Genomic DNA, 15,990 nt, shown 5'->3' with positions numbered 1-15,990 from the left:
GCGAGTGTATAGAAACACCCATAATGCAACAGAGACAGGTTTTTTGGACGTTTCACAGTATTTTGGATTAAATATTGGCTGTATGTAGAGATTTGAGTAATTTATGGGGATTAAGCATGTAACTCTTCTGCGAAAACACTTTTTAAAACTTATACGCCGAACCACAACGGAGGAAAAAAAACCTTAAGTTTAAATTTAAAGGTTATTACGGCACTATTTTACTGAACTGGCTCAAGAAGAAATTTGGCTGAACGTGGCCCCTGAACTAAAATGTGTTTTGATTGTTCCGGTCTAGTCGCTCACTTTTACTGCAGAACAATGTCTCCCTCTAGTGGAAGACAACAGAACTGCCCTGTCAGTGATGGGACATTTTTCTCTGTGTGGAAGATGAAAAGAAAAGCTGCAGCAGAGGGTGTCAGGGTTAAAACTTTTTACTGTAGTGCTACAGTATGCAACAGGTATGGATGGAAAAAAAACAAACAAACAAACATGGGCATCGTTGTGATCGTTGTTTTTTGTTCCATGTGACATGTCAGAGTAGAAAACAGGGTAATAAAGAAAAAAAACAACAAGAAATTAAGGTGTAAATAAAAAGCATTCAGAGTCGACTTCCTTCTTTGTGCTCTCAGATACTCTGTGAGTCGATCAGCACTGGCAACGAGAGTGAAACTCAATGGCTAAAAAACCAAAAAACAAAACCCAGTTAAAAAACCAAGATCACAGATCCGGCTTCGTTTAGCACGACTGTAATGGCTTTCCTCACACGTACACACACGTACACACACACACACACAATGACAAACCTACACAAACCCTGGGAGGAGCGATTGTCACCCCTGGTCTCTGTCCACCGAGCGGATTCGGGTTAGGAAAAGTCAAGGTTAATAAATACATTCTCAAATCTCTTTTTGAAACAGACGAATATATACAAACCGATTCAAGGAAAACCCAAATGTCCTTACTAAGTGTTTACATCTAAAACAGTCACACACACACACACACACACACACACACACACACACACACACACACACACACACACACACACACACACACACACACACACACACACACACACACACACACACACACACACACACACACACACACACACACACACACACACACACACACACACACACACACACACACACATTCTGGATCGAATTATTGACATTTGTCCGTGTCTCCGCCGGCCCCTCCCCTGATTGTACACACTAGTGTCGTGGTCTAGAACCGAAGCGGTGCTCTTCTATTATTCCTCCACTTGCAGCACTAACAGGCACACATATACAAGGACACTCTTGTCTGTCCCCCCCCCCCACGCGTCCTTTCGAAGCCGCGTGTCACCTGAGACACGAACGGCGCTCCCTGTAAACAAGTACTCTTTGCCCTCCCGGATTAAAAACACTGTTTTGGTAAAGTCGTCCCCGTTGAAAGACGCGACAGAGGGTGTTTGAGCGAACGTCAATAGAAGACACACGATCACACGGTGAGAAGACTTTCCTTCTGCATTTGTATATCTTGTGTTTCTCTTCTTCTTCTTTTTTGGCTTCAGCGTTAAGGCCCAGAATCTGGAGTGGAAGGGGACGAGGAGAAGTCTGCCGGCGCCCATAGGGCCTACTGTAGGTACCAACGACACACACACACACACAAAGACACAGACACAGACACGCACAGGCACACACAGATAAACAGTATTGCAGGGCAATATAAAAGAAGACACTAAGGAATGGTAAAACATCCTCTCTGTCATTTGCAAAATCATTCTTCATCATACATTTTTAAATAGTTTTTCTTTTTTTTTTTAATAACGTGCTCCTCTCCGGTCCAAAGTGCGTGGGTGCCGGTGCTGTTTCAGTCTGGCTACACTAGGGGGCGCCATTGCTCTCTGCAGGTGACTGACAGGTGGTGGCTGTGGCTGTGTTTATTGCTATATAGTCCGTGCTCCTGCCCCTCCTGGAACCGACCGGAGCTCTCCGTCCCCCGTCTGATGATTAGAGTCTGTGCTGTGAGGAGGACGGCGGCGCTCCGTCGGACCGGCGAGGAGCGAAAACGCCTCCCGAGGAGCCGCTTTTAGGTGAAGACGTAGTTGAGGAGGAGCTGAGACAGGAGCAGCACGCAGAGGACGAGACAGTGACGGCCGGTCAGCGACACGCCGTCGTCCGCCGCCCTCTGACGAGCCAGCTGACGACTCAAAGCCACAAGGTTTCTGGAGAGAGAGAGAGAGAGAGAGAGTGAGAGAGAGAGAGAGAGAGAGAGAGAGAGAGAGAGAGAGCGAGAGAGAGAGAGAGAGAGAGAGAGAGAGAGAGAGATTCAGGATGAACAAGGCATTATTTCTTTTCTTTCCATTTGCTCTTCCTGGCTGCTGGTTCATGTCCAACATTCATACTCGTATCACTCCACACTGTGACATTTCAAACATTAGAGCCACTGAAGTCAGACAGCCTTTGGAAAATCTCCTTTAAATAACAGTTCCATCCCTCAAATGTGCGCGTGGCGGCTTCTGATGACGAGTCCAAACCACCGCGCCTATAAACAGAGGGATGACGTGACGGACAGTGAAGTCACTCAGTCTCAGTCGGCCTCCGGCAGCTCGTCGCTCATAACGTCCCTCGTCCCTGCTGAAATGTGTTTTAGCTAAATGCTACGTCTAACCAGTCATTCAGAAATGGCGGCTGCTCTAAATGAAGCGGTCACTCGCCGACTGGTTCCTCGATGCCACGAGGCTCCACCACTAAATCCACAGTGCGGTTTAACGTGACGCCATGGCCGCAAGATGGCGGAGCTTGATCAACTTGTAAGAGAATGTGGAGACTTGTCATTCGGTTTTACCTCCGTCGAGGAGGTTCTAAAGTTACCAAGACATCTCAAAAACTAATGAGCATGAAAACAGGTGCATTTTATTTCACTATTTACTGTTAAAATGCCGAGCCTGTCACTTTAAATGACAAGTGCATTGTGGGAAATGGACTGGGAGGTGTCCTTTGTTATTTGGCCCAGGCAGCAGACACCAGCCACACGTTAGTGGGTGAAACTCCAGAATAATCCAGGATTCTCAACTACGGTTCAGATGATAACCTGGAAGGAGACGACAATCTTATCTTGTGTTCTTTCAAATTAAGAAATAAGATCACGTGATCACCAAATTAAGCTGATCTGGATGTGGAAAACGTGTCTTTACCCTGAAATGTTGACAGCGTATTGTTCTCTGTGTGAACGGTTTCATTACAAATAAACAAACAGCACCCACTAGTGGCCCAACATGAAAACTACAGTTTTCTCTTTCACATTCTGAGCTTTTCCTCGTTCATGGCCGCTGTTTACACGTGCAAATGTGTCGTGTTCACCTCTGGATGTCCTGCTGCGTCTTCTGTATGGACGTGACGGACGCCTCTATCTGTGCGATGTCCTTCACCTCTTTACTGCACCGGGCACACTGGTTGGAAAACCCTGCGCACGCGTCAAAGACAAGAGTGTGAGCCTCGCCGAGTAACTCAGCAGTGTGCTCCAGTGTTAAACCAGCGCGTGTGCACACACACACACACCTTCGTTGTCGGAGGACTCGTGCGTGGGCTCCGGCGTGCTGCTGCTGCTCTCCGTGTTCTGGCTGCAGCTGGACGGCTGACTGCTGGCCTTCCTGTGCTTCCCGTTCAACTCCGCCTGAGAGCAAACCACAGAGACTTTATCTCAAGATGCTTCAGGGGGAAGGAGAGAAAACCAGGAGCTGATGCAACATGCAGGGAACTAAATAAAGATTCAGCTTCACGTCGCTGCGATGAATATCAAGTGGGAAGGAAAAGGGGGCGTCTCAAGTGCTTGTCAGGGATTTCAGAATAATGTGATTTCACGGGACGTCTCTCACCTTTCAGAGACATGGACGCAAAAAAAAAGTATATTTACGAAAGATCAGCCGCGTCATTATGACCACTTGACAAGTGAACTGTGGTTATCTGTTCATCATTGCACCTGTTAAAGATACATCAACACTTAACACTGATCTATTAGAAACAAGGTTCTCCTGCTCTGCAGTGTTCAGTGTCTCTCAATAACAAGACATATTTACTGGTGTTGAGATCAAATTGGATGTGGTCGCTGAAGTGAAATGAATTGGACGTTGCTGATCACAGTGTTCTGGCTGAAGGGTGTGTATAGAAGCTGGAGTTGAACCTTCTGCTGGCTGGTCCAGCTGTGGCTGTAAGAGAGCCCGTTGTGTCGCCGCTGACGTATCTCCTGCGTCTGGATCACGCCGTCCTTCTCAAACTGCCCCTGGCAGAACTCGGGGTCCCAAGGCCGCATGCTGCGAAACACGGAGACGCTCTCATGAGAACCTGCGCACGCCATTGTCGGCGGTACGTTCGGCGCGCCGCCGCCCGTACCGCCTGTTGCTTTTATCGAGTCGGGGTGTGCTCGTACTCCATGTGCTTGTAGGTCCACTCTGAGGTGACGGGGTCCTGCTGGAAGAGCCGCGGCGTCCAGGGCTTGTCCCCCCTCTCTCTGGACTCTTTCCTCTGAGCCTCCTCCAACACAAACTTCTCCTGGGTGGCCCGCACTTGGTCCCGATCCATGATGGCGCTGGTCACGTGCCGCCACAGCCTGTGCAGGCCACATTAAAATCACATGCAAACGAGGCAACAGCAGTGACGGTTTAACTAAGAGTCGGATTGGAACCGGATTTTTCTTGTGTCTGAATAAGGAAAACGTTTGTGCTTTGGTTATGGAGTATTTCAGAAACTTGGTTCGGTGCAATAAAAAAAAAAAGTTTACCCTTAATAGAAAATCAAAAAAAATCACACAAAGTAAAAAACAACAACAACCATCATCAATCTATTTGAATGAATTTTGTCATTTAAGAAAATAAATCAAAATGCAGTTCCTTAAAAAAATAACATTTCAGTTTAAATGTTAAAACTGGATTAATTAAGATGAACTGACAACTCATCAGTGATTATCAAATGTATTGAGATGTGACGTGTGTGAGTGAATATGGAAACACTGTCATCTCAAAAACCTGCGGAAAATCTGTCATTTCTTTAGTAACTTGTGAACTAAGTTTGAGGACAGGTCTTCTGTGTGACTCACCTCTCGGACTCGAACTCCCCCTGCTGGTCGAACTGCACCACCTGTCTCTTGAGGCGAGCGCTGCGGATGTCGGAACTGGGGTTCCACAATGTTTCCTGCAGGCCGGAGCGCTTCTCGTTGATAAACACCTCACCGTCCTGATTTGGACAGAAGCAAATAAATGTTCAGTGTGACCCAAAATAACCAGGAAGTAATTAGGGATGGGTACCTTTCACATTTGAACCGGTATGGTACTGATACCCGGTACCTGAAAATTGATAACGGTACTAATTTTCGGTACTTTTGTGCATTGAAGTGGTAATAAATGGTAATTTGTTTAATAATAAAAAAATATATTTTTTTAATTTAACATATTTATTTCTCAATATGTAAACTTTAACAAATATATCAAAACAACATCCAACTGTTTGGATTGTAACGTGGCAGTTGTTTCACAAATTTCGTCAACATAAAACCCTTTACTACAATCACGCAGTATTTTAATATTAATAATGCACAAAGTAAAACCCAGCTCCACATACTCCTAATCCTTTCCCCTCTGGAAACGCTGTGATGGTAGAGCTCTAGATCTGTGTCGGTAGATCTGCGGCTGTCAAATCGTGCACCCCTCAGCCTTAAGAAAAATCTAGAGCTAAACCAGGAGCTTCCTCAGATCAGACATATTTCCCCTCGCCACGCTCCGTTTTCTGAACACGCAGCTCCTGACGTCATTATGCTCCTGTGCGTGAAATGCTGTGTTCAAGTCCGGCTCCGAAAATCGCCTACTCTTCCACTCCCTCAGTCACAAGGATGCGTTTAGGTACCAAAACATTGTACTGTTTGATTTTGCGTGATGTACTTGGGAGTACCGACAGAATTCGGTCGGTACCTATAATAGTACAGAATTCCGTACCCAACAGTAGAGGTAATGCCACTCTTGTAACAAAGCCTGAAAAATATGAATGAATTGGTAATCATTCCCAAAACACAAAATTCAAGTATTTCTTTTTTCTCATTAGAGCCGCTCTTCCAAATCGAGGCTGTGTGATGCATCCTATTGCCGCTTCTACAAAACATGTAATTATCCATTCTGACTAATTACCACACTCCGTACTACGCTGCACCAGTCAGTGGCAGAGGGAGAGCTCAGCAGTTTGCGGAGGGACCGAGCTGTCGGAGAGGAGCTCTCACCCAGTGTCCGTCCACGGTGGCCAGGAGCTCCTCTCCCACGAAGATCTTCCCGCTGATCAGATTCACCGAGCAGGAACCTCCGAGGAAAGGCTGCAGGGGACACGCCATAGTTCAAGCGTCAAGGTAAATACGGTTTATTGTTGACACACAAGTGAACACACCTTCAGCTTGAACTCCAGCTCCGTCAGACATTTAGTTTTCTCACACTCGATGGTTATTTTTCCTCCCAGCTCCAGAGTCATAGTTCCATACACGATACCTACAGAGGACATTGGAGCATTAAAACGGCAGCAAACTAAATATGAGACGATAATAATCCTGTTAGAACCCTATAAATCATGTGCAGTCTGTGTCAGTGTACCCTCAGTAGTATTTATTACAATAAGTGCATTCTTTGGTCAAACTCACTTTATTTAGGGGTCACAGACAATTTGACCTCAAGACCAATAAATAATTACATTATAACGTAGAGATAACTAGAACTCTAAATCTCTGTCTTAATATTAGAGTTTTAATATCATTTAGAAGCTCACATTTAATGAATTATCATTTTACAACACATGACAAAGCTGTAATTTTAATACAAGAACCACAATATCAAACATACGTTTGACACCCCCGCAACCTGCAGCATCACGTAGACTCAGATATAATAATGCGTCGTCGCGAATGATTAATTTACAGCAAAATGTAACCCATCTCTGGGTAGCAGTGGACCTTTACTACGCAGGGGAGCAGTAAGGATTCAAACCTGCAAACACAAGCTTGCCTCTTTGCACTCTGGGCCACCACAGCCTTTTTCTACTCCTCATAAAACCCAAACTTGACCAAAATGAGGAAAAGCACATGAGCAGCATTAGTTTTCAATCTACATTTCTCTCAGGACTGATGATTTATGGGAAGAAAAGATTATTTCATTGGCTTCAGCAGAGAGATGAGCTTGCATATTTTAACCCGTGTGCTAAAGGTACTGCTGTCCAGAAAGGCCATTTACTACTAGATCGATTTTCTGGCACAAAATGTATCTTCACTAGAATAAATGCAATATGATAGGTCTGTGTAGACAGACTGCTGCTTGAAAGTACATTGTGTTCTCGTGATGATCTACCGCCCTGATACTGTTCAGTCTTTTGAAGAACAGATTTTGTTTTTGTCCTTTAAGTATTATGCATGTGCAGCAATGTGCGCCCTTAAATCTAGTTACCATTTAATCTACTTACAATGACATTTTTTTTCTAATCTGCGTTTATCACCAAAACATGAAATTAAATGGCAAATTGATTTGACAGTGTTGAAAGAGAGCTGTGAAGGTGAATTATAATTAATACAAGAGCATAATGAGGCATCAGGAACTAAACCTATATAAAAAAAAAACCAAAAAAAAAAACCCCTTGTCATTCCCTGCAGGCTGTCCGAGCACGAGAAAGATCCCACGGCAATACTTAATTCACAAAAGGACAGAAAAAGGATGGGTTACCTTTGCAGTGTGCGTAGGGCATGGTGATGACATACTCCTCATCCCTGCTCAGAAACAGCAGTCGGGCTTTTCCATCCAGAATAGCAGACAGAGAATTACCTAGGAGAGCAGCAGAGGTGTGAATCTATCTCAACATCTGCAAACAAAGAGAAGGAAACATGCAGATCCTATTCGTGCTCACCGTAGAACTTGGACTTGGCCAGAATACTCCCGTTGATGGAGAAACCATCCTTCCGGTTGCAGACGTGAAAGGCAGAGATGGGCGGATGGTGGGACACCTGGCAGAGAAAAGGGAGAGCGAGGAAAAAGAGGCATCTGATACCCGCTGGCACTTATTATTTTTACATTTGCTACATTCACTGGTGTGTACACTATGTGTATGAATCACGTCCCGCGTGTGTCTTATCACCTGCTCGGCTATGTAGAACGTGCAGCTGTCGGTCTGAGGATGAAGCCAGCAGCAGCGAAATGTCTCCCCCAAGATTGGATTGTAAGGCTTTTTAAGACCCTGAAAAATATGTAAACCTGAGTTAGTATGAGTAAATCCTCGCTGAGAGAAATGTTCCCTGGGATGGATGGATCTTAGAACAAACAACGAGATGATCATCATCAAGCACAACACAATTAGTCAGGCCATTCAACGGAGCCGTGTGAGGTAATGACTCCAGAATCTAAATTCAATTCAAGTTATCACATTTCTCTCAATATATCTGGAGCCAAAAAGTACTCTGCTTTAAAAAAAAATGCTGAGTCAACTCAGATTAATCTGGAGACATTATCTGCTGGCTCATGATGGCCATTTTGACTCCCCTCTGACACGGAGGAGATAAATTCCCCCCAGAAACGACGAAACAAGAGGGAAGCTTCTGAAGACAGATTTACTGCAGAAACAGACCCTGAACGGAGCCGTTCAGCCGCCGGGAAATAACTCGTTGCTGAATGTCATGGTAGGGGATGTTGAGCCCCAAAGGACAATAAAACATGAAACAGGATGAGTAAATTAATTCCCATTGATGGTGCTGGTTAAACGCACAAAAGTGAAGCAGTGAAATGCTAAAATCATGTAAAAGAAGCAGTAGAGATAAGTTTTCATGTAGGAAAAGTTAGTTGCCCTCCACTGATGTAAATCATAAATGTCAGCCTCTTCTACCATTTTAATGTAGATTGATCAATATTTTCATCTAAAAACAGGCATCGTAATCTGGTTGATCACAGGTAAATCTACAAATCTTTGGGTGAGGACGTCTTACCTTGGGTTTCTTGTAGAAACCAGACAGATACCATCTCAGCACCTGCTTGATGCGACCATACGCACTCTCTTCCTGTACGGCTCTGTGGTGACCGAGATGAAAAGCTTTTAATTTGAAATTCTAAAACCATATCCCAATTGAAACAAGGGGTGGAAGAGACTGACTGTGAGAGGAGGTCGGCGTGGTAGTAGTAGTCCGACAGCTTGTCCAGGAAGGAGCGCGGCTCCAGGATGAAGGTCGGCAGCACCACCTTGGACAGATCCATTCCCGGCCTCAGCTGCTTCAGCAGGCCCCAGATCAGACCTTTGTTCTCCTCGGAGACGGTCTCGACCTGAGACGCCTCTCCAGCCTGGAGGAAAACGCACAGGAGGGTCAATCTGCAGGCTTTATGGAAGAAAGCGCATGCAAGTCTGAATGCAAATTCATTATTGATGACTAACCTCAGCCATGTCCTCTGTGCCCTGCTCTACGTAGGCCGTGGCCTGTGGCCCAGGGGACAGCTCGTCGGATTGGTCCATGTCGCTCTCCTCTGTCAGCCGTCCACCGTTCTCATTGGCTGTGGTGTCCCAGTCGTCGTGAGCCTCGCGCTCAGACTTGTCCGAGAAGCCGTCGTGTTCCATGTGGTCCAGAAGCACCGTGTCGTTCAACCTAAAACAAATAGAGAAAAAACAAAAACAGAGGCGACCATAAAGGTTGGAACAAAGCAATCCTGACAATCAGCCATTTTATTGCTCCTGGTGGTCTTGTTTTAAATTAAGCAAAGACAAATTACAGATAATTAAACTGCCGGGTGGCTCTGGTAATTTGAGTCAAGCCGAGGCTGAGCGAGTTTTATTTGTCCTACTAATGTTACACGACAACAACGATCCACAAAGACATTGATAAGTGCTTCATTAGTAAGATAATCTAAAAAAACAAAAACATTCTCCCGCAACATGAAGCCCTTCTGTGGCATTATACGTTCACGCTGGTTAGTTTTGATCCAGGCGATGCATGGAAGTGTGAAAACTTCCTTTAAACTCTTGTGAGCACATAAGAACCCCCCCCCCCCCCCCCCCCGCAATTTATTATTATTTTTTTTTTTTATCTCAGACCCCCAAAATGCAACACAAGTTTTGAGTTTCATTTGACATTGTGTAAACGGGGCCTAAAATGTCGGGCCATGTCACCATTTTCCATCTATTTCCATCCCGAGCTTTTCTCCCTGCACTTAAACGTTACAGGAACCTGCCCTATTCTTACTTTCTGAAGGGACTGGCAGTGTGGAGAGATACGATAACCTTGTTATTCTTGCAAACTGAAGTACCGTCCTATTCAGCCGAGAGCGACGCTGTGCAGTCAAACCTCAAGCTTATGAAATCCACGTCGCAATGAGTAGCAGCTAATAAACTTATCTGAAGCTAAGCTAAAATTGCAGTCTGTAAGAACCTTAAAATATATTTTTATAAACCATAGCCACACTGTATAAAGAAGCAGTATTATAACAGATATTTAGACTCATCATAACTGAGTGCAGCAGCTTTTCATCTCTCATAAATACAACAAGACAGAGAGAGAAGAAAAGTAGCTGTTTTTTCATCAAATATAAAGGAAAGAAAATATCCATTTTAAAAATCAATTTCTTTGTTTTTTTTAAACAAATTTTGCAACATCATCACGATGGCAATTAAGACTTACTCAATGATGAAAACTGTAGATTACAATCTGTGGGTAAAAGTCCAACTACCCCAACCGGTCCAGTTCTTTGTGTCTGAAATAAATACCCATCTAAAATATTCTAAATAATGAGAGCGCTTTCAGGAGAAGTCACTGCACTACAGCCGCCGCTGTCCAGCTACAAAGGCAAACCTGGAAACCCCCCAACACACGTCGGTTCACTCTTTTACGATTACATTGTCTCTCTGTTGTCAATGGCCACCTCCAGCACTGGACTTTGCTCCACAAACATGAGACGGTGATGCTTGAGAAGTAGACAAATCAAAAGCAAACTATATCAAAAGAACTCTGGGTACGGACACATAACAAAACAGCAAATGATCTGAAAAAAAGAAGCACACGGTTGTGAAAAAAAAAAAAAAGGACATAAATACATAATAATTGCAATCTACTAAAACAACATCTTCTGATCCAAAGCGTATAAGGTGATCCTTATCTGTTCTAGACTGATGACTTGCAATAGAAAATAAAAACGAGCATTTATGGATGATTTCACACTGAAAAGTCACACTACAGAGGTACACAGGAGTACTGCGTGTGCTCGGAAAAAGACACATCTATCAAAGACCTACTGGGGGATGTTTTATCGCTCCAGTGATGAGGTGATGATGGCCTTGGCTGCTCAGCCAACTCACTTTAATCTCAGCGACTTGGCTGTGCTACAATCCTGAAGCCCAGACGTCGGGTGAAAGCCCCGAACAAGCAAGACGTGGCTGAACCCAGAGACCCACTTCAAACATGGGGTGTCCAACAGAAGGCTGATGGACCAAAACCGGCCTGCAACAGGCTCCAACCGGCCAAACCACCAAGAGAATTGTCAAAATGTCAAAGAAAAGATAATCATTGGTCTCTATGTTAAAACTCTTATTAGTCTGTAGTGTAACAGAGACAAGAACCTTTGTTTCTGTAGAAATGTTTTAACCCGGTCGTTCAGAGTAAATATTAAGCAAGTTGAGGCAATTTGGATTGCACAATACACACTGCCATAGTGTGACGCGGCGAGAACCCACTCAAACTAGAGCCTCTGCTGAATTGTCATTTCAGACTCAGATCTGACTGAAAAAAGAAAAACACAAGGAAGAAAGTAATTCATCAGCATGTAAAAGTGAAAGTGTTAAGAGGGAAGGAGAGGCTTAGACGTGTCGGGAGCTTAAGGGGAACATCATAAAGCTTTTACAGATCAGACATTGTACATTTGAGCTACGCTAAAAAAAACCAAAAAAACTAACTACTTCAGGGCAGGTTCTAAGTACAAACAAACACATAATCTTATCTCCCAAATCCTAAACATCTTTTATTCCCAACAAGTGGGCAGCATTTGTCATGTTTCAGATGCTGCCATAAACACACAGTCATGGCTATATGGTCATGGGTAACAACAGCTTATTTTTTCTTTTCAAAAGCAACAATGGAAGCGAGCCTGAAGGTTAGAGAGAGACAGAGAGAGACAGAGAGAGAGAGAGAGAGAGAGAGAGAGAGAGAGAGAGAGAGAGAGAGACCTGAATGATCGCATTCCTGAAAGCAACATATAGTGTCAGTTATTAATCCAAACACGCCCTGGATGAAGCGACACATTTCCTTACCTTAAAGACGTACAGCATAGAGGAAAAGTCTTCTTCTGCACCACAGTGCCAGAAAATCCCCAAAACAGATGCAGTTTGTCCTTTTCTACTGTGTGTGTAAATGTCTTTCTTTTCACTGACTGACCAAAAAGGTGCAGTTTGGTTTGTTCGGCTCTGACACACCTGCTTCCTGAATGTGCGCCTGCATAATTCTCTGTGTGTGTGTGTGTGTGTGTGTGTGTGTGTGTGTGCGTGCGCGGACACACGTAAGATTGCAATGGCTGCGTTGCTACCGTCTCTTTCTGGGCGGTGTATGGCTCACATTGTGCTCCATCTTCCTGCTCCCCTGTCAGTCATGTGATAATGCGGACTGCTGCGATTGGCCGAGAGAGGAGCAGGAGAGGAGGGAGTGCTGGGATGGATGGCCAGAGGGAGGGCTCGGGCAAGGGAAGAGATAAGAGAAGGGGGAGGTGTGAGGAGGAGGGGGGAAAAAAAGATGTCTAATGTAAGATGTAAACAGTATACAAACAGGTCAGTGTGTGGATTGCACACAAGCGACACATTTATATTAATAGCAACAAGCATATGAGCACATACTCATGATTATCCTCCAAGCATCATTTCTTTATCAACAACACAACCTGTGAACTGGTTGTTTTTCTTTTTTCTAATGTTGTGGTCTGACCTGATTTTTCACAGCAGCAGCAATCAGATTCCCGAGGTGAAGGCAACGCTCATAAACACTGAAACAGACACAGTTTTAGTGTGTCCACCACCTGATGGGCGTCAGCCGCCTGTCTGGATGAGAGCGGATTCACTGCCACAGTATTTAGGGAGGTTCCTCACAACTACTTCCTCAAAAAAAAGAAGAGTTAAAGCTGCATTGAAAGGGTCCTCGCTCCCTGACGCACGTCGGAATGTGTTGTATGTCGAAGTTTTGTGCACGTCTCCCCACTTCCTGTTACAGCGGGTTGCGCTATACCTGATCGATGTAACGGTCTTCAGGCTGTGATCAGATGTCCGACGATGGCCTGACGAGTTTCACAAAGAGGTATGTTTGTTGATGATCTTCATTATTTTTCTTAGACCAGGAAGGATCACAGCCTCTCCAGTTAAACAATGTCAAGTTTGGCCTGTGAGGCTAGAGATGTTGTGTCTGTGCAGAAAACCTAAAATCCACAGTTTACCGTCATAAATCTGTATTTGCAAAACATTTTAACATGATAATACTGCTGCACAGTGACTGGACCCCACCAGAACTTTACTGGATAACTCACATACTCAAGCAATAGGAGGTTTTTCTAGAGTTCCAGGACAGAAGAGTCACTTGGCCACTCAAACCACAGATTTCAGACGTTTGACTTGTCAAAGCAGGAAAAGCACAGATGTATAAATGATGACTCCTAGTCGTTCCTGCAGTATCCTGTTATTGTTCATGCTGCTTCAAGCTTGAATCCAACTTGTCAAAGCTTAATGGGACATTTTGTAAACGAGTTCACCAGCACTTCCTCGACATGGCAAAAAACCCAAACCTGACAGATGCAGTACAGACTCACAGGTCTACAAACACAATCAATGTTTAAATGCAGATACAGACTCTATGTTGCCGTTTGGATTAATTGCATTGAATTCTTTCTAATTGAGGGACTTGTTTGTCCCGTTGGCCTCAACATTGTATAAACTGATCAGAATGATATGCAGCTTTATATGAAACAATAATATAATGATAATAACGACAATATTCTCATCATGCTTTGGGACTGGGATGGACTGGGATGTTGTTTTCAGATTTGCACACATGATCCCAAAATTCAGTCTAATCTGGAAAGATGTGGGTGTTGATGCATTTTTTTTTTTTTAGGTCCTGAGTCTTTTCCTCATAGATTTGCATAAACAAGTCAAACGTTACAGTTGTTAAGCCTTTCGACGATTTTAAAGTTCTAATATGGTCAAGAGCGTGTGCCACGAAGAACAACGAAGCGTCACATTAAGACACTGCAGGAAGCGGCGACTGATCGGATCGTAAACAGGGTTACACCTCCTCCACCGATACCATCCCGATTTCAATCATCTAATCAGTTAGGAGCGTTTACATGAGGCCACTTTAATCAGATTGGTGTTTAACTCGATTGGTTAGGTTCCTGTAATCGCAGCTACAGATTAAGTACTATAAAACACTTTAGTATCAGATACGTACTAAGTGTAGTTCTTGTTTCTTGTTAAACAGCTTTTATGTTTGAAAATACAGTTTTCATCAATATAATCATTTAACTTTTTTTATTTTTAAGACAACGAATGGGATTTCTTGAGGAAGGTAGTTTATACACTTTCAAGTCTAATTGGAGGGATTGATCCTGCAGTACATCTCCTAAATGACGATTCTCATCTCTCCCTCACGGAGAAAGCAGGTTGGCGTCTAACTGCAGCCGAAAAGATTGTAGTCCGGCGTTGAAAACCTCCACACGATATCTCAGAAACTCATTGACCAAGGACCAGCAGCAAGGATTAATAAAGCAGGAAAAATTTTAAAAAATGTGGACAAATGTGCCTGTGACTGACTGTGGGACAGACGTATGAAAAACTAAATTGTCAAGGTTTCTGTTTGACTTCCAGTCCACTGATAAAATGACAATTTTGGTTGTCAGCAGGTATATGATGTTTGTTACATTCCATTTCTTTTGTGGAATGTATTTACTTGGAACATTTTTCTTCTCATTTAGAAAATTCTTTTTTTTTAGAGGCAACTAAAATAACTAGCCATTTTTGGAATAAAAACAAAACAAAAAAACAGCGGCCATGAGACTGAATGAAGTTTGAAGAATGTTGTACGATAACGAGTTTCTTCATCATAACGGCAATGACTCTCACAACTTAACTCAGCCAGTGATACACCTGCATGTCTCAGAAACATGGAGTGTCTTTTTCACAACCAGGGAATTTCAAGACACCCTGCAGCAAACTGGTCTCCAATCCAACACGACGTCCAGTTACAAGTATCTTGTGGTTGAATAGCAACTACAACATATAGCCAAGTATTCAAGACAGCTTTGAATATATTCACACTGATATACAGAGCAATTTGAAAGTCGGCCAAAACTTCCAATAAGACAACAACAATAAACACCGAAACTATAACAACAATTTGAATGAAGGATAAATACAAGATAGAATATATCTTGAAATGACTGGAAAGATGCACAAAGTCATGCTCACCTGAATAAAAACAGCTCTTCATCAACTCAACAAAAAGTCTACAATATAAAACTATTGGGGAGGGAAATGGTGGAGCACTGCACTTCTATTATCAAGCTTCTGTCACAATATATTATTAAACATCAAACCTAATAATAGAAAATTAAATGCTCACGACGGTGAATTGCAGCAACTTGACACGTGATTAAAGAAGAGTACACAAAACAGACTCAATAACAAGTAGGAAATGATAGATGATGATGTGGAGCCGTTTGAACGTGTAACATACTGTAGGAGCTCTGCATCCGTGAGCGCAGTGGACTGCAGCAGGTGGAGGATTTGGGAGGAATCTGAAGACGTGCTGTTATCTCCTTCTCTCCCGGTTTTGGCTGTCAGCTTGTAGAGACTGGAGCGGCTGAGAGCGAGCTCCAGGGCATCCATCCAGCACCGGCCTGGGGAACAGACACACTTTATTTTCATTTTTTATTTTTTTTTTAAGAGAAGGGAATGAGCGCAGTCCAGAAATCCTGAGCGCTCGAAA

At 43.7% G+C, this 15,990-nt stretch overlaps 1 protein-coding gene across 1 annotated transcript in view; it reads right to left on the bottom strand.

Annotated features, from left to right (window-relative positions):
- Positions 1 to 416: 416 nt before the first annotated feature.
- Positions 417 to 15,990, bottom strand: part of osbpl5 (oxysterol binding protein-like 5) — a 44,974-nt gene continuing 29,400 nt past the window's right edge. The window contains exons 9-23 of the mRNA XM_080476149.1: positions 15,739 to 15,901; positions 9,420 to 9,627; positions 9,144 to 9,328; positions 8,980 to 9,061; positions 8,139 to 8,237; positions 7,911 to 8,007; positions 7,730 to 7,828; positions 6,414 to 6,511; positions 6,253 to 6,342; positions 5,083 to 5,219; positions 4,417 to 4,596; positions 4,171 to 4,300; positions 3,549 to 3,663; positions 3,351 to 3,453; positions 417 to 2,212 (exon numbers count right to left, since the gene is read on the bottom strand). Coding sequence (XP_080332275.1) covers positions 2,077 to 2,212; positions 3,351 to 3,453; positions 3,549 to 3,663; positions 4,171 to 4,300; positions 4,417 to 4,596; positions 5,083 to 5,219; positions 6,253 to 6,342; positions 6,414 to 6,511; positions 7,730 to 7,828; positions 7,911 to 8,007; positions 8,139 to 8,237; positions 8,980 to 9,061; positions 9,144 to 9,328; positions 9,420 to 9,627; positions 15,739 to 15,901 — 1,922 coding nt within the window. The 3' untranslated portion in view covers positions 417 to 2,076. The remainder of the gene's footprint in view (positions 2,213 to 3,350; positions 3,454 to 3,548; positions 3,664 to 4,170; positions 4,301 to 4,416; positions 4,597 to 5,082; positions 5,220 to 6,252; positions 6,343 to 6,413; positions 6,512 to 7,729; positions 7,829 to 7,910; positions 8,008 to 8,138; positions 8,238 to 8,979; positions 9,062 to 9,143; positions 9,329 to 9,419; positions 9,628 to 15,738; positions 15,902 to 15,990) is intronic.

This window comes from Lipophrys pholis (genome assembly GCF_963383615.2).
Source record: "Lipophrys pholis genome assembly, chromosome: 11".
NCBI classification, from domain to species: domain Eukaryota; kingdom Metazoa; phylum Chordata; class Actinopteri; order Blenniiformes; family Blenniidae; genus Lipophrys; species Lipophrys pholis.
The sequence above is the reverse complement of the archived record's forward strand: the minus strand, read 5'-3'. Positions and strand labels throughout refer to the sequence as shown.